This window comes from Amblyomma americanum, chromosome 10 (assembly GCF_052857255.1).
Source record: "Amblyomma americanum isolate KBUSLIRL-KWMA chromosome 10, ASM5285725v1, whole genome shotgun sequence".
NCBI lineage: Eukaryota > Metazoa > Arthropoda > Arachnida > Ixodida > Ixodidae > Amblyomma > Amblyomma americanum.
Genome location: NC_135506.1, coordinates 31440612 through 31467134, shown reverse-complemented (window position 1 = coordinate 31467134; position 26523 = coordinate 31440612). Strand labels below are relative to the sequence as shown.

The window sequence follows — 26523 nt, the reverse complement described above, 5'->3', positions numbered from 1 at the left end:
TGTTCCCATCTTATGACATTTCACCCAAAAAAGGGCGCTGGTTGTTCAGCCTTGGAGCTCCATGTCGCCGAAGTTGCGATCCCCATTTTAATATGGCAGGCGAACTCGATAACTTGAAAAAGGTCACTGGAGAAAAATAATTGTAATGTAGGCGGTAACCAATTAAAAAGAAGAGAAACTCGACGGGTGCTAGAAATATTCGAGGGCTACGTAAAAATCGGAGAGCACGCGCGCTCAATTATTAAAAAAACCGACATCCAAGCTGGGAATCGAACCAGGGACCTAGGCGTTTAAGACGGGGACACTTCCACTCCGCCACGACGGCCTTTTTTTTCTTCTTTATTGCATAGAAATAGTTGCTAAAAGAAATACAGAAGCATGCTCAGTGAATGCACGGGTTTCTTAGAAACGTATCTTCGAGATCTGTACAGAAGCATACATGAGTATTTACGAGAATGTAAATTACAGATGTTGCAATTAAGCGAGTACCATGCGTTTCCAGTAAAATTCCCCTGTGCTTGGCGTGCAGTCGTAGCGCCATTCTGTATCACCCACTGAAACCCCCCTTCGCCATGCACGGCGCGACAAGCAAATATCTGGACAGCAGTAGGGGGGAAAATCAGCAATTATCGGCTAAGAAAAAGGTTAAAGTAAAAGAGAGAGCTCTGTGGAAAACAGGGATGCTGACGAAATCGGCACTGGGAACATACAGGATCTTCAAGCAAGAAATTTCCAAAGAAAATATCTATGATAATTGTAGGGAAGCTCTTTGCTGTTTGAGGCCAGGACTGGAGTTTTGCGGACTAAGACGTATAGAGTCAGGTACCATGAGATAGACACGTTGTGCATTGCGTGCGGAGAGGAGGAGGAAACGGCTGAACACTTGATACTTTTCTGTAAACCATACAGTGGAAAGCAGCGGGGCTGACTTACCCAAGGCATTGGGGTTTAGGGATAGTGAAGGGAAAGTGGATTTTAAGAGGTTAGAAGTAACCAAGCGATGGTTATCTGATTGGTGACTAAAAGCAAGACAGGAGTGAAATTTCACAAGACATGGCTAGGTGGCTTGAGCTACCGCCCGATTTAAAGGGTTCACCCTTGTCCATCCATCTATCCATTCATCATTTAGTGCCTTCCATGAATGCTGATCTGCCACCTAAATCAGCGGGTGCTCGACCACGAGGGAACGCTATCGCGTTTCACTCTTAATGCGGAGCTTAAGCGTGTACCAATTTTTCTTCTTGATGTGCGACTAATGGATTCCAAAGCACAAAAAAGAAGATAAAAACATCGAGAGCGGTGAAAACATTGTTGTCGCCACTCGCGGCCGCATTATAGCTTGATCCCTCCCTGTGCTGTGTGGCGATCACGTGCGCAGTGCGACAGCGACGAGTCGCCGCAGATGCTGCAGCAGGCGGAGGAGTGGCAGAGTTCTCTCGAGTCTCGCTACCCACGGCGCTTCGTCAAGGCGCTCGCCATGGACGCCTCGGGCAAGTGGGTGTTCGTGCCCCGCTTCCTGCGTCCGCTGGCGCCCCCTCAGCAGCTGGTGGACGCCGCGAGGCGCGCAAGCTTCGTCGAGGACATCTCTGCACCTGCAAGGGACATCATGGTGCGTGTTTGCTTAGACGCTGACAAAAAAAAGTATTTATTGTCTCGTGCCGTTTTGAATTCGTCTGCTTTATTACAAAGCAGTGTTTAAGAAGTTAACAGTTATAACGAATCTGTGTGTGTAACGAAGAATCGTGTACCGAATCAATAGTTTGAACGAAAGACAATTTAGCTGTAGATATTGTGACGCGTGAATGCGGGAGATCACTGATCACGAGACAGCGGCGGACTTCGACGAACGCCTTGACCACAGCTCCAGATCGCTTCTTCTTCTTCTTCTTCTTCTTCTTCTTCTTCTTCTTCTTCTTCTTCTTCTTCTTCTTCTTCTTCTTCTTCTTCTTCTTCTTCTTCTTCTTCTTCTTCTTCTTCTTCTTCTTCTTCTTCTCCTCAAGTAATATTCTTCCTATTCTTCTTCTTCTTCCTAATCCTTTTCTTCTTCCTAATCCTTTTCTTCTTCCTAATCCTTTTCTTCTTCCTAATCCTTTTCTTCTTCTTCTTCTTCTTCTTCTTCTTCTTCTTCTTCTTCTTCTTCTTCTTCTTCTTCTTCTTCTTCTTCTTCTTCTGCTTCTTCTTCTTCTTCTTTTTCTTCTTTTTCTTCTTCTTCTTGTTCTTCCTCCTCTTCTTCTGCCGACGACACGGCGTTTAACCTTTGCGCAGCACCTCCGTATGGTTAATATGGTCGCGGGTGATTTCTTGCACAGACTTGCTTACAGCGTCTGCATTTTTCTAATTATGTGCTGTGCGTAGCGGAAGCGATTTTCGGCCGATAGGTGTCAAGGCCAGTAGCCACTGCGCAGAAAATTTGTAGCTGTTGCTTGCGCAGAACCCCGTAGATTTCCTGCTAGATAAAAGAATGGGAAACAATATGCACAACGGCAGCAGGAGCATACAAATCGATAATTATTTAACGCGGAAATTTTGAAAGGCGTAGTGTAAAAGCGTTGCTGTTCTCCCGGCTTCGAGACTTATAGTTACCTTAAAATATTATTATCGAGCCCGCCTTCCATGTCACTGCAAAGCATGTGAAGGAGGAACGATTTGATTTAAGCTGTACTGCTTTCGCTCCGGCGTCATCGCTTGAGTTCAGTGACATAAAATTCGTCGATTTAATCTTCACTCGCTGCTTCAAGAAATTATTCTTTACTATCTGCGCAGCAGAAAGCTCGAGAACATCGCGGACACCTAGCCACGCTAACTCTTGGAGAGCCATTCGCTATGCACTATAGTTTTAGTCAAAACAGCGTTCTTTGTGCATGTAGTCTGTATTTGTTTCTTGGATATATATTCACACGGCCGTTCTGTCCTTGCAGGCACTGGCCGCTCGCTTTGTGTCCCTGATACCCACGATGTCGGACAGCGTGCTATTTCCTGGCTTATGCGACATCTGGAGCACATGCGATGTGAGCAGAACTACTGCAGAAGCATCACTTGTGGCAGGGTGCCTTGATTCCCAAGCCGTCTAAAATGCTGACTGGGGACTTAAGTTTCTGAATTTTGCGTTTAACAAGGCTTTGATACTTGCCCTTACAAAAATGGTCTCTAGACTTCTTATAGACTCTATTGCCTTCGTGTAGATATTTCTTTCTGTCTATTCATAGTTTATAGACTGTCTATAGACAAAAGTATACTAAAACTGTATGGCCATAAATCTTTAGATTGTCTATAGACGCTCTATGCGATTTATATTGCCTATAGACTGTTCTCTAAGGTTTGTATATAGAGAGTCTTTGGAATTTATATAAATAATTTTACGGACAGACTACAGACTGTCTAAAGAAATTTTTCCAAGGGTGGAAACGAGCGTTGTGTGGCCTCTGCGCCCACAGAGCCTTAAAGGCTCTCTTCCATGGGTGTTGTGATAAATATTCAGGAGGAGTAAACAGAAAGAAGGCATATAAGGACACTCTCAACATTGCCTTCCCTGTTCTCCTCTACCGGATTTTGTACAGATTAAGCAGTCGAAGAGACGTGTTTTAAAAAGCACTAAGAAAACATGCGTGGCTGCAGAGACGGAATCCCTTTCAAGGCCACATTCAAGGACTTTTGATCTTAAAACATCTACGGAGTGCGGTCTTTAATTTGTAGAACCTCACAAAAATGTCTTTAGACAGCATATAGACTGTCCATAGACTCAAGTCCGTAAAGTCTATAGACTCTCCGTAGATAATATTTAGAGAAAAGTCTAAATGCAATACAAATCCTATAGAGAGTTTATATACAATCTATAGATTTATGGCCACACACTTTTAGTAGAATTTTGTCTATAAACAGTCTGTAGACTGAATGGAGAAAAGAAATATCTATAGGAAGGCAATAGCGTCTATAAGAAGTCTATAGACTGTCTATATACCATTTTAGTAAGATGAAAGCCAGACACAGTAGAACACGTCTTTCTGGGCTGCTGGGAAGTTTTTCTTCTGAAATATTCTGTGAAGAACTTTATAAAAAGGCGTCACCGCTAGGCTTTATCACGGGATTGGGTTTATGTCGGTAAAAAACGAACGTGTTGTCCTTTCTAACGTGATAATGCTCCTGTGTCAGCAGAGCATTTGGCGCGCACGCATGGCTTGCGTTACTAGATTGATGCCCTGTCAGCCTGGGACTCTTTCTCGAGTTGACGGGTAGATTTGCTGACAGACGGAGACACTCAAAACTCGCTTCAGAATGGGTCGATCCGATAGAACCGCGCATACATTTAAGAGATATTTTAGCTGCCGTCCGCCAGATTAAGTACATCCTTCCTGATTTTTAATAATATAGCGCGAGCGTCGACCAAACTGCTGGTGAGCGCCTTATAACGTCGATAAGCGCGCAACACAGCGAGAGTGCGTGCACGCGCACGAAGGGAGAGCGTCGTCTGCTGCGCTGTTCCGATCACGAGGACACCCGCCCTGACGCAATATCTATTCTAAAAAAAACCGGCGGGCAGTAGAGCACTTGTGCATGACTAAGATGTGACACTGAGACGTGCTTTCCGTCTTTTTTTCCCATTACGGGAGACCACGCTGACGAAGCGGATGTAAGGTAAGAAAAATAAAAGGAAGGAAATACAACACCACGTGGAAACTATTGCCTGGAATGCGGACATTGTTATTTAAGCAGCCCTCTGCGATGTGGGAACTCGATAAAAAGGGAATCATTAAGCTCTTTAATCAGTCTTTCAGAGTCTAGACGGTATAAAAAAGCATCGCAGCTTTCAAACGTCTCAGTGTCGCATCTTAGTCACGCACATGTGCTCTGCTGCCAACCGGTTTTTTGCGAATAGATATTATGGCAGGGCGTGTGTCCTCGTGATTGGAACAGCGTAGCAGACGACGCTCAGCCTTCGTGCGCATGCGCGAATCCTCGCCGTGTTGCACGTTTATCGCCGTTATAAGGCGCTGACCAATGGTTTTCTCGACGCTCGCGCTATATTACTAAAAATCAGGAAGAATGTATGCCTGTTATTTTAGGCTCTAAAAAAATTCTACAATATTTTCTACATTGCATGACGCACTGTTCTTGAAATTTGCGAAATGTCATAGCAGGTTACAAAAAGTGATACTGCACGTGGCACGAAAACGGCCCAGCTTGCTTCATCCCGAACCTCGCCTTTGGAATGTAGGCACCTTATGAGACATATAATAGTGCAGTCAATGGAAAATTTCCGGTGACTCTAGCTTGCGGTTAAGTGACTGAAGCTTGCGGTAGAATCACTGGAAGCTTGCTGTAGAAGACTCCGCCATCTGGCAGCAAGCGACGCCCACCCCTCGCTTATAAAAATGGACTGTAGATAGTCTATAGACTTCTTATAGACTATTGCCTTCCTATATATATATTTCCTTTTGTCTATTCATGTTCTATAGACTGTCTACAGGATTTGCATTGCCTATAGACTTCCCTGGGGATTGTCTGCAGACAGTCTAGAGACTTCATAGACAGAAGTCCATGGACAGTCTATGGACTGCGCTATAAGACAGTCTATAGACTGTCTAAGGAAATTTTTGTTAAGGCTGGCTGCTACGAGACGTGCCCGATGCTCTATCGTTGCGTGCATGTGCTCCTCGCGCGCAGCAATTCCTCCGCGTGCTGACGGGCGACGAGGAGGAGCACGCCCTGCTGCTGTGCAACTACTTCCTGCACCTGGGCCGCGAGGCCTACCTGCTGCTGGGCACGGGGATCCCCGAGGGCCAGACGGCCTACGTGCTCACCCGCGAGCACCGCGCGGGGGACCGCGACGACGTCCGCATCTGGAACGCCGTCACGGGCCGCTCGTACAGCGCCACCGACAGCTACGGGCCGCTGCAGACCGTCGGGTGCCTGGTGGGCGCCGACAACGTGAGCGTTAGGCTTAGCCGCCTTACTTTCTTCTTTGGTACAGCCACGGCTTCACCGCGGCCGCGCTTGAGACGCACGGCCCGGAGGGTTTTGATAGGAAGGATAAATTTAGTAGTTGAGAACAGGCACCTACCCTTGCAAAAATTTCTTTGATAGTCTATAGTCTTTCCACAGACTTGTGTCTATAAAGTCTATAGACTCTTCATAGACAAACACTAGAGAATAGTCTGTAGGCAATACAAATCATATAGAGAGTCTATATACAATCCATAGATTTATAGCCATACACTTTTAGTAGACTTTTGTCTATAGACAGTCTATAGACTACGAATAGCCAAAAAGAAATATCTACAGGAAGGCAATAGAGTCTACAAGATGTCAATAGACTGTCTATAGACCATTTTAGCAAGGGTAAATTCAGTAGGCAACAGCTTTTAGAGCATTCAAAGCCGAAATAGTGGTCAGTTTATACTGATTCTGCTTAGATGCAGTGCTTTTATTAAATAATTCCCGTACAGTAGCGAGATCACGTGCAGTGTAATTTACGGTGTCGGTTATTTGCTTGAAGCTACTTTCGTATAGCGCCCAGAGCTTATGCATCCTATTTCGCTCAGTATTTGTGGCTGTAAAAGAAAAATTTTAGTGATGTGAAATTTACGAATTCGTTTTTATGCAGCGAACATTTATTAACAGGAACACTGCGATAATTGAAGGGGAGTAGCGTTCACTTGCAATGAAGCATCTCTCGTTGAAAGCAGGAATCTAAGCGGAAAATCGAGAAACAACTAGCGACGTTGAAAAAAATATATTTCCTTGATGCAACCAAGGTCAAAGAAGAGAAGTAGTTTCTAATACAGTAGTCAAAAATGAAAAACCCTTGCAAATTTCTCTCAAAACCTGTGAGGAAACGAAATTTTTTAAAATAAATACTTTCGTACCTTCTTTACAACGTAACCAACTCCATCAAAACTCATTCCGTGCAGTTGCCTCTGAAGGAATTTCAACACTGCTTGCATATGAATATGTGCAGTTGAGTGCCAGTTAAAGGCTTCCTATCGAATCAACAGAAGTCGCGGCACTTTCCTCACTTGAATGCAAGACAGCGCTCTTCGGTCCCACTACGTCGTAGTCCAACGAATCAACTATAAAATATTAAATCACTATACAGTGTAGGCTCGCCGCGGAGACTGGCCAGAAACTAACAAGTTGCTGCCCTGAGTGAGCACTACTTGTCGTCGTTCCAGATTTGGGCCAACGTCCAGAAGCACGAGCACCCATCGAGGCTGTCCTACAACCTGAGCAAGACGAGCCAATGGAAGCCGTTCTTCGCCAAAGGCAAAGTGCCGCCGACTCTCGACTCCGTCCAAGTGAGTTTGTGCTAACGTATGCTAAAGATAACAAAACAATAGGGCTTGTTTCTAAGCCATAGAGTGGAGCCGTTACAGCACCCCATAAACTAAAAGGTATACGAAGGTTAGGACAAGGGTTCTTACATTACGCAGATTTAAAGCTTAAGCGGTGCCATAAGACCTCCACCGCACACCTAAGAGGCAAACCCCGTTGCTTGTTTATCTTTGTAAAGGACAGCACGTCCCAGGGGGACGCATTTGCTAAAGTGGCGCTGCGTAAATACCGAAGCATTATTTAAAGATTGTAAGCAACTTTGCTTTAACTTAAAATGAGAAGGGCAGGTCAGGCCTAGCTTTCCCAGTTTTACAAGTACAGTTCCAGGGCGAACGTCGATGGAGGCAGTGTACCGTCAGGTCTCAACGCCAGCTTCACAGACTAGCGGCAAGCGTGAGAAATTAGATTTTTTTTTCATCCTAAGCAGTAATGCTCCAGCTCCAACAGCAGGCGTGTCGCGAACATGGTAGTTTTGAGCTTTACTGAGCTCTCTTGAGGCGATTCAAGCGCACCAAACTAGCAAGGTTGCCACAGCAAGATACCATTAGATCAGGCGTCCCTCAATACTTCACCAGAGAAAGAGCCAAAAAAGCGTGCCTTTTATCCTAACAATCGATCCGAGATTTCACGCAAATACCGCAGTCGGTCATCCAACGCGAGGTCACTCTGAATCGTACGCCAGGATGGCGTGTGTTCTTCCCTACTCGGCCGCTAACCTCTTCAGGTATCCCCTGGGCATCTCATTTCACTGCTGACTCCCGCTTCGCAAAAATGCCTCTTCGTGATTGCTTATATGATGCGTAACCTAATATTTTGCGGCGAGACATCGGCACGAGTCTGTTGCCGCAGTGCATTCACATTTTATTAGAAGGAACCCGTAAGCCATCGCGTGCTCCTATCGATACAAGTATGCTGTGATCAAAATAAAATCACAACTCATCGTAATTTCATCTCACACAACACAAGTTGAGTGAATAAATCATGCGTCTCTTCCGACGACTGATAAATGATTATCCTTTACTGTAGTAAGACGTGTTTTACGCAGCGTAGCACAAGACGTCTTGTATAAGGGTAGAGCAGCTACCTTCGCACGCAGACGCCGATGGCTGGTCCGCTTCTGATGATGCATGCCTCAAAGGCAGTGGCGCCACTTCGATTGGGCATTAGCGACAGTGTTCTTTATTGAACATAGGGGCATACTATCGGCAACACTAACGCTTCGTATTGACGACTACAGCGCGGCCGGAAAACGGACAAGAAAGATTGACACAAACACAGGCGCTGACTGACAACATCGTTTATTGCCTTCAACTGGCTTATATAGGCCCAGTCTCGTGACAACACAGAAAAACAACAACTAACGTTCCTGTGGCACAAGTATCTCGTTGACCTGTAACCTTCCCTCCGGTCATTGGCATGCTCATGGGCGCTTAGGGAGATAAGTTCTTTTGTAGCGAAAGCTACATTGGCCATGAACTCGCAGTTTCGCCGGGGTCCCATTCCCACAGTGGTCTCACCGCACCACGTGACCAACCGCGTGAAAAACCACGTGACCAGCTACGGCGCCACTTCCTCGCCATCTGGCGGGACGTCAGAGAAGGAGCCGCCTTAGCTTTCGCTACGCACATCCTGGCATAGCCGAGCTAAGCCACTGGCAATTTTTTTTTTGCTCAGGGGTACGGATGGCTTGCTGACCGATTTATCGGAGAATCTTGATATTGCCTGAACTAACTATCGTCCTTAATTGTGGTGGCATCGCGGCACTTGCGCAGAACGGCCGCTTTTCAAAGGCAGGTGTGCAATTCTTACTTTGGCTGCAGTGTTCGCTTAGCTCACCCGAGTTAACATCTTTTGGATTTCAGCGATGTTCCTGTAGCCTTTTATTCGGGCATCTTCCCGTCTGGCCGGTGCTGTTTATTCAATACTCCTGTCATGTGGTAATATGTACATCGGCCGGACGGGGAGATGCTTGAATAAGAGGCTACAAGAACACCGCAGAAATCTAAAAGATGTTAACTCGGGTGAGCTAAGCAAACACTGCAGCCAATGTAAAAACTGCACACCTGCCTTTGAAAGATCGGGCGTACTGCGCAAGTGCCGCGACACCACCATAAGGGTGATAGTAGAAGCGCAGGCAATATCAAGATTCTCTGATAAATGGCTCAGCAAGCCATTCGTACACCTGAGCAAAAAACAGCTGATCTTTCTAAGCACCCGTGAGCATGTCAATGACTAGAGAAAGGTTACGGGCCAACGAGATTATTGTGCCACGGGAACGTGAGTTGTTTTTCTGTGTTGTCACGGGACTGGGCCTATTCTAAGACAGTTACAGGCAATAAACGGTGTGGTTAGTCAGCGCCTGTGTTTGTGTCAATCTTTCTTGTCCGTCTTAGACCCAGATCTGAAGCTCCGGCTTCCATCCGGCCTACCACGACGTGAAGCAACTTTGCTGTGTCGCCTGTGGCTTGGTGTAGCTTTCACTAAGCACTACTCCCTCTTAGTAGGTATGGCTGACAGCCCTGCATGTGCCATCTGCGGGTGTGATGAGACTATGGCCCACATTCTTTGTGAATGCCCTGCCTACAGCGCCGAAAGGCAGTCTCTCTGCCGTGCACTGGAGCATCTCGACCTGTGCCCACTGACGGAAACGAAGATACTCGGCCACTGGCCGCGGCGGTCAAGGCCTCCAAGACACTGCTCCGTTTTTTGAAGACATCTGGCCTGCACGATAGGCCGTGACTTTACTGAACGCTGTGACTTTTCACAGTGCCTTCAATTTCCTGCAACTGTCTTTCCTCCTTCATATTTTTCTCCCCTCACACCCCTTTCCCCACGTGCAGGGTAGCAAACCGGGTATTCTTCTGGTTAACCTCCCTGCCTTCCCTCCTCCTCCTCCTCCTCCTCCTCCACCTCCTCCTCCTCCTTTTCCTCCTTCTTGTCCATGTTCAGACCACGCTGTAGTCGTCAATATGTGCAAACAGCCACCCAGCCAGTGCATATTAAACACTTGTACTGGCCTTCGGAATCATCGCACAATGCGTTTCCAGTGCTGTATTATTCTCTTTATGGTGCCCAGCCGAGCGACCTGTCGTACGAGGCGACGGACCCCGCGTACGTCACCAAGCTGCAGCAGAAGATCGAGTACGCCCTCAAGGACAGCCTCATGAAGTGGCGGAAGCGGTTCCGTACCTCGTGGAACCGCTACGCCAGCCAGGTGCTCCGGAAGATACTCCCAAGGTAAGCGTGCACTTACTTGCACACAGATTTTAGAGCGTAGCTCTCTACTCACCGGGGTACAACCTTGAAAAACCCCTCATGCCGGTACTTTGACCTTCAAGATTAGCCAAGGTCGAAGTGGGACTTAGTCGATCTCGCTACTGTCTAGCTATGTGTTTAAGCATTGAATACGTCACGTGATCAACCGTGAGTTTGGACCATTGGTTAATTATGCAGTTATGTCGACTAATTACTGTGCAGAATTATTTAGCGTTAATTACTTAATTGCAATTAAAACCGAGCCCCGCCGCGGTGGCTCAGTGGTTAGGGCGCTCGACTACTGATCCGGAGTTCCCGGGTTCGAACCCGACCGCGGCGGCTGCGTTTTTATGGAGGAAAAACGCTAAGGCGCCCGTGTGCTGTGCGATGTCAGTGCACACTAAAGATCCCCAGGTGGTCGAAAGTATTCCGGAGCCCTCCACTACGGACCTATTTGTTCCTCTCTTCTTTCACTCCCTCCTTTATCCCTTCCCTTACGGCGCGGTTCAGGTGTCCAACGATATATGAGACAGATACTGCGCCATTTCCTTTCCACCAAAAACCAATTATTATTATTATTAATTAAAACCGAAATCAGCCGCGGTGGCTCAGTGGTTCCGGCGCTCGACTACTGATTCGGAGTTCGCGGGTTCGAACCCGACCGCGGCGGCTGCGTTTTTATGGAGGAAAAACGCTAAGGCACCTGTGTGCTGTGCGATGTCAGTGCACGTTAAAGATCCCCAGGTGGTGAAATTATTCTGGAGCCCTCCACTACGGCACCTCTTCCTTTCTTCTTTCGCTCCCTCCTTTATCCCTTCCCTTACGGCGCGGTTCAGGTGTCCGCCGATATATGAGACATACTGCGCCATTTCCTTTCCCCCAAAAACCAATTATTATTAACAATCATAACCACAGAACTAATGCTATACTAACTACGCTGAACAGAGTTTAACCTTTGCGATATTTTACAGCTACAGTTGTTAACAGTACGGTTGCTTTTTCTGCGGCGTCGGTGTCGTTCGTGTAACACCGCGCAGTGCGCACTGGTCAGTATGCAGTGACGTCCAGAATGATGTTACAATAGCGCGCCGCGATGATTGGTTTATAGTTTATGGGGGTTTTACGTCCCAAAGCGACTCGGGCTATGAGGGACGCCGTAGTGAAGGGCTCCGGAAATTTCGACCACCTGGGGTTCTTTAACGAACACTGACATCGCACATTACACGGGCCTCTAGAATTTCGTTTTCATCGAAATTCGACCTCCACGGCTGGGATCGAACGCGCCGCGATGATTGATCAGTATGCAGTGATGCAACATATGACGCCAATGCATGCTGTGCCATGGCAGTATTCAGCGCGGTCCGTACACAGTGACGTCACGAGTGACAGTGCGGGGACTTTAGGTGCACCCTATCAGATACGATCACGAACAGTAATGAATAAATGTTATATTCACTAATGGGAGCCTCTATCTCCGTCGTCTGCGCCAACCTCGCATTAGAAGCCATTGAGAGAGCAGCCATTTCCACGTTCCAATCGGCACCAAAGTTACTCCTACGCTATGTGGACGACTGTTTCAGCATTATGCATCACGAAAATGTGCAGCCTTTCCTACTTCAGTTAAATTCAATTCAGCCGTCAGCACAATATACCGTGGAACAAGAAGCCAACAGAATAATAATAATTGGTTTTCGGGGAAAGGAAATGGCTCAGTATCTGTCTCGTATATCGTTGGACACCTGAACCGCGCCGTAAGGGAAGGGATAAAGGTGGGAGTGAAAGAAGAAAGGAAGAAAGAGGTGCCGTAGTGGAGGGCTTCGGAATAATTTCGACCACCTGGGGATCCTTAACGTGCACTGGCATCGCACAGCACACGGGCGCCTTGGCGTTTTTCCTCCATAAAAACGCAGCCGCCGCGGTCGGGTTCGAACCCGGGAACTCCGGATCAGTAAAGAAGCCAACGGAAAATTCCCGTTTTCTTGATGTCCTCGTACAGAGAAAAACAACCGCGCTTGAAACCTCAGTATATAGAAACCGACGCACGCCGGGAAGTACCTCAACTTTCAGTCCGCGCATCCGATTGGTCACAAGCGGTCAGTCGCCAAATCGGTTTTAATCGCGCTTTCGCCCTATGCTCGAGCCAGGAAAAACGCCGCTGCGAAATCGACAAAGTGAAGCAAGACTTCCAAAAACAATTGATATCCTCAGCAGCTAATAAAAAGCCAAGAGCAGAAAAACGCAGAAGCCTAGCGAGCGAGCATTCATTATGCCTCCGGGGTAAGCGAAGCACATTCACGCATTTTCGAAGGTTATGACGTGCACATTTCTTATGTGCCTACCAGCAAGTTAAAACAACAGCTGGTCCGGGTAAACGATCGTCTAGATCTCCCAGGGTACCCGGGCGTGGTATACAAGATACCATGTCAAGCCTGGGACGCCGCTTACATTGGCGAAACCGGAAACTTCAGACGCAGGCTCAGAGAGCTTCAGAATGACGTCACGAACGGCCGCTCAACGTCTAATGCTTTGGCGGAACACAGCGTATCAACGGGGCACACCATCGATTGGGACGAAGCGTCAGTCGTTGCCACAGAGAAAAACTTATGGCGCCTTCTTTTAGAATCTTTTCATATACATAACACGAAGCATGCTCTTAACAGGACACGTGGAAATCTTCCAGAGCTCCACAATCAGACACTACGCAATTTTAGCCGTACTTAAGCCACCGTCGTTTCATGCGGCGCTCTATGTGATCAAGGGACTCGTACGGGCCCTGAAATGTCGTGTTTCCTTTTCTTCGAAAATTTTGGCGTGTATGTTTATTTCTACAATGTTCGCCCCTCGCCAGACGGCATTCTGCCAAGCTCTGGACTATAAAGTGCCTAACCTAACAGCAGTGGCATTGGTTTAATCTTCGTTTTTACATATTTCACTGTCCCAAAGTGACAACACCATGAGTGTGCTCGCGATGATCATGCGACTGATTTGCAATTTTCACAACCTTCCAGGCTGGAGTCCATGGCGTCGACATCTTCCATCACGGACGATATCCAGGAGCTCTCTGAAATACTCTCTTCTTATAAGGTAACAAGATATCCTTTGAATGTAGTCCCTCTTGGTGCTTATGCCTTCGCGGTTATTCAAGCTGGGCTGAATGGTAGTGGAAGCCCCCTTTTTTTTCCTGGATGTAGGATGAACAGATGGAAAACGAAAATAAGAATGGGAACATACAATAGACTTTTTCTCCCGAAATATGAGCGAGTACCTGTTTTTTTATTTTTCTTCGTACTTTTTCACGTGAATGATTTCCATAACACATATTCAAGCCCTTTGAAGAGGCAAAGGTTACTTATTTGTTCTTGGGTAAAGGAAATAGGATACTCAGGCAACTGGCTCATCGTACGAGTCCTGCTATTCATTCTGTGTGACTTCAGCTTCAAACCTCATTTAAGGATTACGGTCTTAAGCTGCTTTTTATGGCAAATGATACGGATTGCCCTTTGTGCTTCACAGAGTTGGAGCAACGCGCTGTCATGGGTGCCGTACTGTTGAGATGGTTCATTAATAACAATAATTGGTTTTGGGGGAAAGGAAATGGCGCAGTATCTGTCTCATATATCGTTGGACACCTGAACCGCGCCGTAAGGGAAGGTATAAATGAGGGAGTCAAAGAAGAAAGGAAGAAGAGGTGCCGTAGTGGAGGGCTCCGGAATAATTTCGACCACCTGGAGATCTTTAACGTGCACTGAAATCGCACAGCACACGGGCGCCTTAGCGTTTTTCCTCCATAAAAACGCAGCCGCCGCGGTCGGGTTCGAACCCGGGAACTCCGGATCAGTAGTCGAGCGCGCTAACCACTGAGCCACCGCGGCGGGGCGAGATGGTTAATTCCCAGTGCGACTAATTAGCATTGTTGTCGCTAGCTGAATTACTCGAAGGCGCCTCACTTTAAGCACTTCTGAAGGCTAATTATCGTTTTAGCGTAGCTCTGTTCCGCTACCAAAGATCTGATCACATTCAGCGGAGCGAGGTTCTTTATTATCGTTTTCCATGTTAGCACTCGAAGCCTCTCCAAAACTCTGAAATCAAGGTTGAGCTTTCGAGAAACGTGTATCTTGCTGTGCGATGTCAGTGCACGTTAAAGATCCCCATGTGGTCGAAATTAGTCCGGAGCCCTCCACTACGACACCTCTTTCTTCCTTTCTTCTTTCACTCCCTCGTTTATCTCTTCCCTTACGGCGTGGTTCAGGTGTCCGCCGATATGTGAGACAGATACTGCGCCATTTTTTCCCCCAAAACCCAATTATTATATTAATAATTACTTCGTACTGTAGAAAGGGATCTGGACTTGTTGCAGTGCGAAGGTTAAAGGCGGTCGTCTGCAGGGTTTTTGTTCGGAGACTGGGTGTTTATACGTTCGTTGGGTGTTTTTCGATCGCCTAAGTTTTGTAAGTGCTATAGAAAGCGCGTTAGTGTTCATCCTGCTTCGTCTTAGGAAGAATACCGCATGTATAGCTGTGTGTAGCAAGTAGTCTCAGGAACAAAAGAGTCACTAGTCTCCGCTCAGTCGTCAGTGGAGCCCCTGCGTCGTAAGAAATGTTTTTCTTTGTCTCTACTTCCAGATGAGCGGCTTCCCGCTGTCGATGAGCTTCACAAGCGTGGAAACGGTCATAGAGACAGTCCTGTCCACAGGTGTCCACCTAACCGAGTCCAAGAACGTCGAGTTTGCTCTCGCTGTCCATATCCACCCATACCCGTCCAGCGTCCTCGCCGTCTGGGTGTACATCGCGGCGCTGACGCGCAAGTCCTGATGTGTCAAGAGGATGCCGCATTCGTGGCGGGTTCTTTGAACAAGCACGCCACAGTCGCGATGTCATAGTTAGCATTTGCCATGTATACTGGTGGTGGTACACTGGCGGTGACGTCTAGTGCCTAGATAACCCACTGTGTTTTGCCATAAGAGACATGATGTTCATAAAATGCTTTTTCTTTTCGTATAGCAGAGAATGTGGAAGACATACCACCTGGTATGCATGGATATCTTTTTGCCATGGACGTGATCAACTTCCGCTCACAAGTTTAGAGAGACAATAAAACTTATATTCCAAGTTGCAATGTTTTGAATAATTTTTGAGGGCATTTGATCGCGGCTGTGCAAGATGTGGTTGTGTTTAAGCCCTGCGACAAGTTTAAAGATGACGGTGGTTTAGCATTGTTGCCTAACACCGAAGGTAGGCATTCTTGAAGCGTTTAATTTCCGGGGTTGTTAAATAGCACTTGCAGGGATGCATTGAAACGTCGGTGAGTTTTTCGTTGTACTTGGGCTCGGAGCTACTACTCCACCGCGAAAGAATGTGGCTGCTCTAGTGCTGCACCATCACTGTGGCATCGCCATACAAACCATATATCACCGTCTGTTGCGGAGTGACATCAAATGTCTTGTGTGTGTAATGAAGTAACTAACTTGTAACTGAATTTGTTGTTTCTCTGGAACGTTCCACTAGCCGAGAGGATAAGATGACGTGCTTGCTCCTCCAGTCGACAATTTATGTCAGTATTTTTTCTTTGCGGTCATTGTCCTAATCTCCACCCAGGAATAACGATAGACACCAGGCGAGGCTTTATGTTCTGACACGGTCTCTGTTTCTCGACCGATCCCACTGCGCATGCGCTGTCGGCTTACACAGTTCAGCGCAAGCGTACAGCGTGTATCCTACTGAGACCCCCTGAATCCAGTCAGAAAACCATAAAAGGCGATCGTCTTTTTATCTATTCTTACTAGCATAATATTATTCTTGCATCTTTGTTCGACTGATTCTTAGTGAGGTTAGCTGTTATAGGAAGTGTTTTACTCCTTATTAGGACTTCGAATTTCTCCTAGTGGCTAAAGATGCCTGAAAGGAAAAGAGCCACAAGCGACAAAGAAAACCGACCAAGGAGGAGACAGCGTCGGTGTGGTCCTGAATTGGTCGGTACCACTCCGCGCTGTTGTTGCTCACTTTCAAGCAGAAAAAGGCTAATAGAACATAACTCTGCGCATATTTCGCCGAAGGACAAAGCAAATTAGGTCGTTTCAGACGCTACCACGATGGGCAGCGGAGCGAGATTGCGCGCGGCTCTCCAACCATTTTTTTTTATTTCGAGAGCGTGCGTTGTACATAAATTATTTACACATATAGATACCCCCCGGATTTGCGAAGGAAGTCCAGTAAGATCCGGTTGTGCGGCCTGAACACCCACTCTTCTATATCGGGTAGTCGACCTGGAGACAGTCCGCATCGGGGCAGGTGTTTCTGCCAAGTGGTGTGCAAAGAAGGGCAGCTCCAGAGCAGGTGCCTAGTGTCCGCTTCACAGACAGGAGCGGGACTGAAGAGGCAGGAGTCACCGAAGGGGGAATGGTACTGTCCACGACTAGGTTACCGCTGGGGTAAGGGCAACACGCGGGCGTCACCATCGAAGCAACGCCTCTTCCCAGCGCGGAATGCTGGTAGGTGGGTCGTATACCACACGGTGGAAGAAGTGCTCGCGTGGCGCGCACTAGGTTTACTTTTTCTATGAGGAGTCTTGTCGCCGGATAGGTTGGGGCCAATTGAAGGGGACGTGGACGACTTGCACCCGACTTCAAAGTCAGTAGAGCTGGAACCCACGGTGTGCAACACGGCGTCCTCGCAGTCTTCTGCCTTGTTTCCTTCTTCTATGTCCCGTTCGTCGAGCTGTAGTAGCGGAATATCGTCCCCAACTCGCCCAACAACTTACCGTATCCTAAAGCGAGGAAAAGGGCTATGACCTGCTCCAGTTCGCGACCAGAAAAGGAAGCGCTTGTGTTCCTCCTTTTTGTGATCTACACGCCGAAGACACTACAGGCGAATGTTCTCTCCTGTAGCGACTGTTACAACTGAAGCAGTTCCAGCTCCGTCCGCCTAACGCACGACGCAGAGCGCAGTTCGTTAGCCACAGTTCGAAGCTTGTTTTCGACGGTACGTTTGATCGAACGGCCGAACCTCCGTGCATGTGTATCATGGCGGGTACATTCGCGAGAGTGAAACGGTTTCTACCATGGCTGCGTATTGATCTCTCGACCGCGTGCTGTGAGGGGTGGTTGTACATCACTGAGAGGTCATTGAGGGAACCCCCATGTCCTGCGTACAGGAAAACCAAGACTCCTCCGTTGAGGCCAATAGTTATGGTAATGAAGACGCCGAAGCAAATGGACTGAACCGGGTGTTGGCTTGAAACCGACCAGAGCAGAAGAACTGGTTTTCGACTCGAACCGCAAGGAGGACGCCATTAGAGACAACAGCCTTTGAGGCGGAAATTTGCTGCGCACTCTATGTAAAGCACAAGTAGTATGCCCGTATGATAGGCACTAATCTGAAGGGTGTCAAATTGAAACAAAAAGAAAAGATTCGCGGGAGGCGCGAGGAAGCACGCGCAGAAGACAAGAGGAAGAAGAAGGCCATCCGAGTCGCGGAGGCGATCGTGGAGCTCCTGGAGCTACCAGTGACAACGCCGACAGCAAGCTTGAGCAGCCGCAGCCATGACTTCCAAGCCGCAGAACACGGAGACGGCGGTGTCCGATACGGCTACGGCGACAGTAGGCAGCCCGCAAGAGGACACGCATCACTCCAGCGACCTCAACCCGGCTGCCAGCCCGAACACGCTGCAGGCGACGGCGGGCCGCACGCCGCCCCTGCGCCCACGTCCCTCGTCCTCCGCGCCCAAGGACAGCAAGACCAGCAAGAAAAAGAAGCCGGCCTCCAAGAGCGCCAAGCGGGGATCTGTTCCGGCCATGACCCAGAACCCCATAAGCAGCTTGTCCAAGATCAGCGGCTCCAGAAGCGTCGGCGCTAAGAGGCACAAGCCTCGTGCCTCCCTTCCAGAGGCTTCTACCACGGAGCCATGGACAGTGGAGCAGGTAATTTGAAGAGGCAGTCAGGGGCCGAGTAGCGTGCCTTTTGTTGCCATTTTCCTTTCGTTCGGTCCTATAGTGGTGGCTTCAAGGTGACTATAGCAGTGGCTATTAATGCCAATTATAAAAGATCGAAAAAATTAACAGAAAACAATGCGCCCCCAAATTTGAGCCCGAGGCTGAATTGTTACATTCTATTAACCGCACCCAAGGCAACATCCTAATGCTTGTAGCGGCTTCGAAGATTATTACCGAATGGTAGATTTGACCGAATGTGCTCGAGGCTACGGAGGTTGGACCTACCAGCACACGCTCGGCAGACCATGCGTAATATGTTTTTTTTTTGTAGCGATAGCTACACTATGCCAGGCATTTCGCGAGGTCAGCGTGGCTGCGCACTGAGCCGTGGCACCACCGCTGCGGCAGCTGTGCACATGCGCGGAGTGACGTCATAGCCCGCACCTGGTGTGCGCGCCGCGCGCCACGCCGCTGCGCCGATGGCGGAGCAGACGTCGCCCGCCTCCTCAGTTGTGCGCATGCGCGGAGTGACGTCAGAGCACGCAGCTGGTGTGCGCGCCACGCGCCTATATTACGCTAGCATTCCGAGCCTTCAGCGGGGCGGCGCCGTGGCCACCGTGGCAGCTGCCGGCGGCGAAATCAAGTGGGGGAGGAGTGGAGAGGGGGAATATATCTGCGGATATATTGATGGTTATAGTGGCATCTTATTACACCTAGAAAATTGCCATCATAAAGCAGTTCGTGTTGAAAAATCCACTTGTCCAGAATTTCTTGGTAAGGACTACTGAATATAAATTCTATGCCATTTCGTAGCCGCCGCGGTGGTTTAGTGGTTACGGTGATCGGCTGTTGACGCGAAAGACGCGGGTTCGAACCCCGGCCGCGGCTGTAGAATTTTGATAGATATTAAATTCTAGAGGCCGGCGTGCTGTGCGATATCGGAGCACTTCAAAGAAACCCAGGAGCTGAAAATTTCCGGAGCCCTTCACTATACGGCGTCCCGCATAGCCTCGGTCGCTTTGGAAGGTTAAACCCCCCTACACTCTGCCATTTTGCTTTCTTTTTCTTTCTGAGCTTTGCCTTACCATTTGCGACGACAGAGTCATCGCCCCGCTTAAGGAAGTTACAAAGAGCGTAAAATAAGAAATATAATGAAATCAAAATTGCATGGTTCTGTTGTACCGGCCCAGTTGTATGCACAGTGTTAGCTACCGCGCATTTCTTTTCTTCCCAACCTTGTGTAACCTAACCTAAAAGAGCGAGAACCAATTTCTGCCTACAGGTCACCAGTTAATCAGCCTAGCGTAAAAAGTTACACTGGCCGAAGGTATTTGTTCCGGACAACTTACTAAAAAAATTCAGGGGGGCACTTTGTTGGCCTAAAGTGCGGTGAGGCGAAAGCCTTTAGCGCGGTGTTGCTGCTTGTGTCTCTGATGTGTGGCTAAGATGCTAATTAAGTAAACATTTCTTGTGAATCTTAAATGCTGGAGATACTGGAGGGCGTTTGGGAGGCATCCGTCTGATTCGACGAATTTCCGCAAACACTCTTCAGCGTCCTAGACAGAAATTATTGTGGGACGATAAAAAAACAACGAAAAATAAAGTGTCCCTGCCCGTCCCAGTAAGTATAACGGGCTTGCGTCCTAGACAAGGAGAACTATGCATACGCGCTGGCAGGAAATAGCGTAGATCGTTAGCACGCTCGGCTGCGGAACGGAAGGATGGTGTTCGAGTCCCGCCTTGCGCAAGATTTTTTTTTTTCCTTTACAGCTATAATGTGACAGATTTTGCGGACGGAGGGACAACGATGAACCTCGAAGGCTTTCGCCTTAAGACAAAACCTGAAGATCACGTACTAGTACAGGCTGATTCCGAGTGACATGCTTACTACAGGGTTCAGGCAGCGGGCGCGGAAATCGCAAAGCACACACGCGTCTTTGGATTTCGCCTTCATCGAAACGTGGTCGCCACTGTCGGTTTTATATTTTGCGACCTCGGGCTGTGTAGCTGAACGCCAAAGCTATTGATACACTGCGGCGGGAGCGATACGAAGGACATCGGCTCATCCGTGATATAAGCGCAAGATCTTCAGGGAGCCTACAGAGCTTAAGGGCCACACAATGCCAGCATCGCAGTCTTGGGCATCCTTGGCTCCTCGCTCTGAGAGTCGGTACAATCTTCGCAACAACATGCAGACCCTTATCAGCCGCTCTGCAGATAGTGGGATGCTCTGTCTTGTTTGTAGGTATTTCGGATTTTTAGCATTTAAGTAGCAGCTACAACGGCGAACATACCATGGACGAAGTAATGCATGTGACGCATTTCCCGGCCAAAAATGGCTCGTGTTTGGCTCGCGCCCGTAATTTCTGCAGTCGGGATAGCTCGGCGCTCGATACTAAAGGGTTCACTAATAAGGACCGTTTTAATAATAGTAATAATAATTGTCTTTTTGGGGAAAGGAAATGGCGCAGTAACTGTCTCATATATCGTTGGACACCTGAACCGCGCCGTAAGGGAAGAGATAAAGGAGGGAGTGAAAGAAGGAAGGAAGGAAGAGGTGCCGTAGGGGAGGGCTCCGGAATAATTTCGACCAACTGGGGATCTTTAACGTGCACTGACATCGCACAGCACACGGGCGCCTTTGCGTTTAGCCTCCATCGAAACGCGGGCGCCGCGTTCGGGTTCGAACCCGGGAACTCCGGATCAGTAGCCGAGCGCCCTAACCACTGAGCCACTGCGGCGGGTCGACCGTTTTACTTTTGAACCATGCCTTCAGCCCAACTTCTCGTGTTAACGCAGTCTTCAGGATTCGAGTTTCTCCTGACGTCATCCCTAGCTTCAGGTTCAGGTTTTGAGACAATAGAAGCCGTGTTGATTGAGTCACCCTTGCCGAAAATCATATGGAACTGTCATACTGAATCTGTAGACCAACAGTAATTGCTAAGATACACATACCGTGATAGGCGATGTGCTGCTGCCAAGTCACGCCGTGTGTATAAAAAATAACACCAGGATTTTTTTCTTTTCTGTGATTCTGCTTTTTATTAATGAGTTCCTACGTCCGATAGCTGCTATCCGGGCACGGTACAAAATAATTTGTTGCCTAGATCTGCTTAACATGCACTAAAGACCGAAGCAAACGGGCGCTTTCTTATTTTATCTTAATTACGCTAACCCAAATCTGCCAGTGGTCCTTGATCCAGCAACACACGCACATGCGCGGCGTAGGCTTTCGTGTTCCTTATATGACTTGGGGGTGGGGACCGTATAACAGCTGTCATCAACATCATCAGCTCGACTACGCCACACTGCAGGACAAAGGCCTCTCCCATACCTCTCCAATCAACCCTGTCCTGTGCCAGCTGCTTGCACCTTACTCCGTAAACTTTTAAATATCATCCGCACACCTAATTTTATGCCACCTCTTGCGACGCTTGCCTATTCTTGGCGATGGCAAAGAGTACAAGGAACCCTACCAGTAAAAACATGGCTAGAGGAAAAGGGCCTATTTTTTCCTTGGGGCTCAAACTGTCTCTTGTGTAGAAAGCCAGAGACGGTAGAACACGTGCTCCTGGATTGTTGGGATGCGGTGTTCTATTGGGATGTTTTGCAAAGAACCCTGAAAAGAAAAGACGCCATTGACACCGCGCAGAATTCGGTACGTGACCACTGAAAGTGACGGTGCACAGTGTGACCAGATTATGTTATTGGGTCTTCACAGCATCTGGAGGAGTAGAATGGCTTTTAGACATTGTGACTTGGATGCATGATCGGTATGTGATTATTTTGTCGAACATATGTATAAATTAAGAGAAGTCCTGAAGCAGCAGGACTATGCTGATGATGTATTGAGTCTGATGGACAACATTGTTGTAATGAAATTCCACTAGACACGGTTGTCTGCCAAGGGGCATGGCAACTACGATATTTTACTGATGTATTTATTCATGCAATAAAGAAAAAATGGCGATGGCGTAGAGGTAGAACATCCGCCTCGCGTTCAAGAGAACCGGGGTTCGAATCCATGTGCCACGCAAGTGTCACGTAAAACTCAGTCGGTCAGTCGGGTTATGGAGGCCCGGTGGACAATAAAAAAAAGTGTGGTACCGATCCTCCACGTTCATTGGTGACACTAATCTCTGGTTGCTGTTATGATTGCACACAGGCTCAGGCAGCGCACACAATCTCACCGGGCGCGACGAGCGAGTCCCTCGTGACGATCTCCAGGGACACCGGGAGCACCGACGAGCCACTGTCGCCATTTTTCAAGAAGCGCGGCCTGCTCTCGACCTCGTCGAAACGTCCCAACGCCCCCGAGGAGCCGACGGACATGGCCAGCAAAAGCAAGCAGGACACCGCGCCGCCATCACTGAAGCAAACATGGAGCTCTTCAACCGTCCCACGGGATAAGCAGGACGCGAGGCAGTCGGGTCTGTCTTCCGATGAAGTCATCCGATCGGCGATGAAGTCGCTCAAGAAGACGTCCAAGACTCTCGCGGGGGCGTCCTCCGAGGTGTCGCGCAGGAAGTCCAGCGTACCTGCCTTCTCCAGGACCCCAAAACTGGGGTCTCGGAAGGGTTCTGACGTGGATGCCTCGCGTCTCCTGGATGTCTTGGTGGACAGCATGCGAGACATCACCTCTGACCTGAGCAAGGGAGGAGGCGCGGGCTCTTCGGTTGAAGACAGTGACGCCTCGAGGCTGCCTTTCAGCTCCTGCACCAGAAGTGGTAAGGGAGGCCAGTTAGTTCACGTCATGTGCGGAGGCTTTCACGCTGTATTGGAACAGTATGTTGTGGCATGCTACTGCACTGAATGCAATAAAATGCAGGGGACAGGTAACCAATGGTACGGTCAGGTGCCCCCTCGTATTTGAAGACAAGAAAAATTTTATAGTGGTTAGTCCGGTGGACAGGTGACATTATGAACCGTGCATGGATACGGTGGCCGTAGCTGGCGCGGGACAGGGCCAACTGGAGGTCAGTGAGGGAGGTGTTTTTTTCCGGAATGGGCTTTGCCGCGGATTCTTTGTATTAAAGTACGACATAAGTTTGGACGAACTGGTATGCAAATTAAGACAGAAAATATCAGCTTGACAGGCACGAAATGTGTTTCCCTATCGTCCCTGTCTTTGTTCACCATATCTCAAATGGTTACCATCGAAATTCTGGCCGCGCAGGAGGCAGAGGGGTGATCGCTTGTAGCCGTCAAATGAATCATTATGTCCCAAGCTTCCCTGATTTGGTGACTTGCTAGTGCCCAGTGACCGACAATATGGTTGCACTGAGTAGTAGTTGTTAAGCCCAAGATAAAACCTGGGAATTCGCTCATCAAGTTTTCGTTTCTGCTTGTGCCTCTCGAAACCAAGCTTTGCAGAGCTCATTGTCTGGGTGTCCTAGTCTAGCTGCGAACCAAGATAACGCAATAGAACAATTGCTGTAAATGCTTAACGGTTACACATGTGAGGCCTCCCCCCGCAAGGAGTGAAGAATAATGTGAGCAGACACGAAAAAATGAAATGTAGACGTGCGCTGAATAGCTTCCTTCAAAATTTTAAAGTTTGACGTCTGCAGAGGGCAGAAGGCAATAGGCGCTGTTTACGTATATTGAAAATCAGGTAGAGGCAATCATTCTGGCCTCTTTTTTTTTTTTAGCGGCGCCACCAACGCCTGCAGCGCCCCCAGTGCCTCCAGCGGCGAAGCGACCTTTAGGCCCTCCTTTTGGCCCGCCGGCCGCGAGGCCTGCAGCTCTGGACAGGGGCTGCGACCTCATCGGGTTCACTACTGCCGTTGGAACCGGTTCGCTGTTCCTCGTCATGCTCCTATACCTGTTCAAGGGATTTCGCTCCCACGTTCTCGCCTGTGGCGAGCACCACAACTGCAGCACTGCCAACGCCACCTACCCTCCGCACACTTGACGTTCTGCGCTGTGTTGGGACCGAGAACATCCCGGAGCGCAGCACGTGCGTTTAATTGTGCATTCCCGCTTATGATAAACAAAACTTTCTTTGGTCCATAATGTAAGGCTATTCATAGATGTTTCGATTAAGGCGAAAACCTTTAATGGCTCATGCAGTGGAGCGCCTGCTTCAAAGCGTATTTCAAGGAACATTTCTGCAATACTCTGTGTTGATTATGTAAGCGTTTTTTTTTTTGCATTACGGTTTTTAATTTCCAAATTAAGACAGACACTATCAGCTTCAGTCACTATCAGACACAGTAAAATGCATTAGACCGCGAGGTTAGATTCATCTGTTGGTATAAGAGCCTTTATCATCTGATAGAGCCGTTTCCAACGTCGTCGTAATGAACTCTCACGTTCTCCTGCTGGTCTAGGTGGCCTCTAGTTCACCGCTAATGAAAAAAAGAAAAAAAAAGAACCCCTTATGTAATACCCCAGTCATGGGGCCTTTAAGGAAAATGAAATGCTCGCGATCCTGTCTGTCCGTCCGTTACGCTCTTCAGCAACTCGGTAAGAAAAAAGAACATTTTTGCACACGATGGGATTCGAACCACCATCCTTCCGTTCCGCAGCTGAGCGTGATAACGACTACGATACTTTTTTTTCTTTATTGAACGACTACACTACTTGCTGCCAACTCATATGTAGTTCTCCTTGTCTAGGACGCTGGAGAGTGTTCGCGGAAAGGCATCGAATCAGACGGATGCCTCTCAAACGCCCTCCAGTGTCTCCAGTATGTAAGATTCACAAACAGTTGTGTACTTAATCAGCATCTTAACCATGCATCAATGACACAAGCACAACACCGCGCTAATGACTTTCGCCTCAACTCAATTTAGGTCAACACAGTGCCCCCCTCTCATAATTTTGCTTTAGGCCAAGGCAGTAATTCAAGCTGTTACTCTCAGCCATTTATGAATTATCTTGAAGCATGTGGTAAGTAACGTGCAGACAGTAAAATGGATTTTAGCGCCGCGCTGACCGAAGTTTACAGTCCGTATTTCGAATGTTTGTAGCTTTTGGGCTCCCACTTTTCAGCTAAATTTGTTTATTCTTTTCTGTGGATGCCCTAAGCAATGTCTCTTGAAGTTTATTACTTCTAAGCTAATAGCTGAGCTTGTCGAACATTCTTAATATCTGTATCATCGTCCGCCACACTTGGCCGTGCTTTTAAAGGCATTCGCAATTACTCATCACTCTGCATCTTCAGTACACCTATGGCCTCTAGGAACACGGCACAGCAATTCGAACTGCAACTGGAGAGACCTGTTGCCGTATTCAAATTTAAAATTTAGGCAATAAGTTAAATAATATAAGCTACAAATTCATGAGCAGATAACTTGCTATTGAAAGCCGGCGACTTAAGAAACTTCAAATTACCAATTGCTTATTTATGACCTCTTTCCAAAGATCTTGCACTTCAGACATAATCTGAAGAAATACGCCACGTTTGAAGAACTACGGCAGCATGGCCGACAACAAGTTCTACTGAAACGTTCTACGTCCAATCGCACGTCACGAGGGACACTGGGCCAGTGCGTCGATGTTGTTGGGAATCTGTCGTTGGCGTTCACGTAAAACTTTTGGGCCAGTGAGTGCATGCACTATAGTAGGGGCGGCTGTGCATATGTAGGCGATGTGTATTAAAGTTTGTTCGGCTGCGCGGCTTAATGCATTCCTAATATCGAAAGGAAACAACTGCACATTCGACCACTGGATACACGTATAACCAGTGTCATTGGTTATCGGCTATTTACTAACGCCTGTCGCAATGTCATTGGCTCGCAGCACTGAACTCTTTGCTCTGTGCCTTATTACCCCTTTGCGCTGTAGCGTTCCTACACGCATAGTCCTGGAAAGCCTTGGCGGCTTTCAGTGTGTCAGGCACAAAAGTGCAAGAGGCCGAAAAGAGACTTGAGTAACTGGCGCTGCTGTCGTCTTTTTGGCCAAAAGCAGGGGTCTGCACGTAACGCTTCCTTGCACGGTGTGAGTTTGCGTAACTTTCTTTAGGGAGACTGGTGTTTAAAATCTTCGACTTCTCACTCTTGTCGTGA

The 26523-nt window shown here is 48.1% G+C and overlaps 2 protein-coding genes across 2 annotated transcripts in view; both read left to right on the top strand.

The window, feature by feature from the left end:
- Cc2d2a (Coiled-coil and C2 domain containing 2A) overlaps nt 1-15459 on the top strand; it is a 52289-nt gene extending 36830 nt beyond the window's left edge. Inside the window, exons 21-27 of the mRNA XM_077641413.1 lie at nt 1379-1609; nt 2919-3008; nt 5662-5925; nt 7170-7292; nt 10406-10566; nt 13593-13668; nt 15207-15459. Of these exons, the coding sequence (XP_077497539.1) occupies nt 1379-1609; nt 2919-3008; nt 5662-5925; nt 7170-7292; nt 10406-10566; nt 13593-13668; nt 15207-15395 (1134 nt within the window). The 3' untranslated portion in view covers nt 15396-15459. The remainder of the gene's footprint in view (nt 1-1378; nt 1610-2918; nt 3009-5661; nt 5926-7169; nt 7293-10405; nt 10567-13592; nt 13669-15206) is intronic.
- Nucleotides 15460-18048: 2589 nt separating this feature from the next.
- On the top strand, nt 18049-24565 carry LOC144107105 (uncharacterized). Its single transcript, XM_077640093.1, has 3 exons — nt 18049-18499; nt 22677-23238; nt 24163-24565. Exons 1-3 carry the CDS (start codon nt 18122-18124, stop codon nt 24423-24425), a joined length of 1203 nt encoding a protein of 400 aa, XP_077496219.1. The 5' UTR covers nt 18049-18121; the 3' UTR covers nt 24426-24565.
- Nucleotides 24566-26523: the final 1958 nt, after the last annotated feature.

What these genes read in the sequence shown, in the direction of transcription:
- LOC144107105 (XM_077640093.1), top strand. Translation starts at nt 18,122, where the DNA reads ATGACTTCCAAGCCGCAGAACACGGAGACGGCGGTGTCCGATACGGCT. An exon ending in AGCCATGGACAGTGGAGCAG is followed by an intron (nt 18,500 to 22,676) that starts GTAATTTGAAGA and finishes GATTGCACACAG; the next exon opens with GCTCAGGCAGCGCACACAAT. An exon ending in CAGCTCCTGCACCAGAAGTG is followed by an intron (nt 23,239 to 24,162) that starts GTAAGGGAGGCC and finishes TTTTTTTTTTAG; the next exon opens with CGGCGCCACCAACGCCTGCA.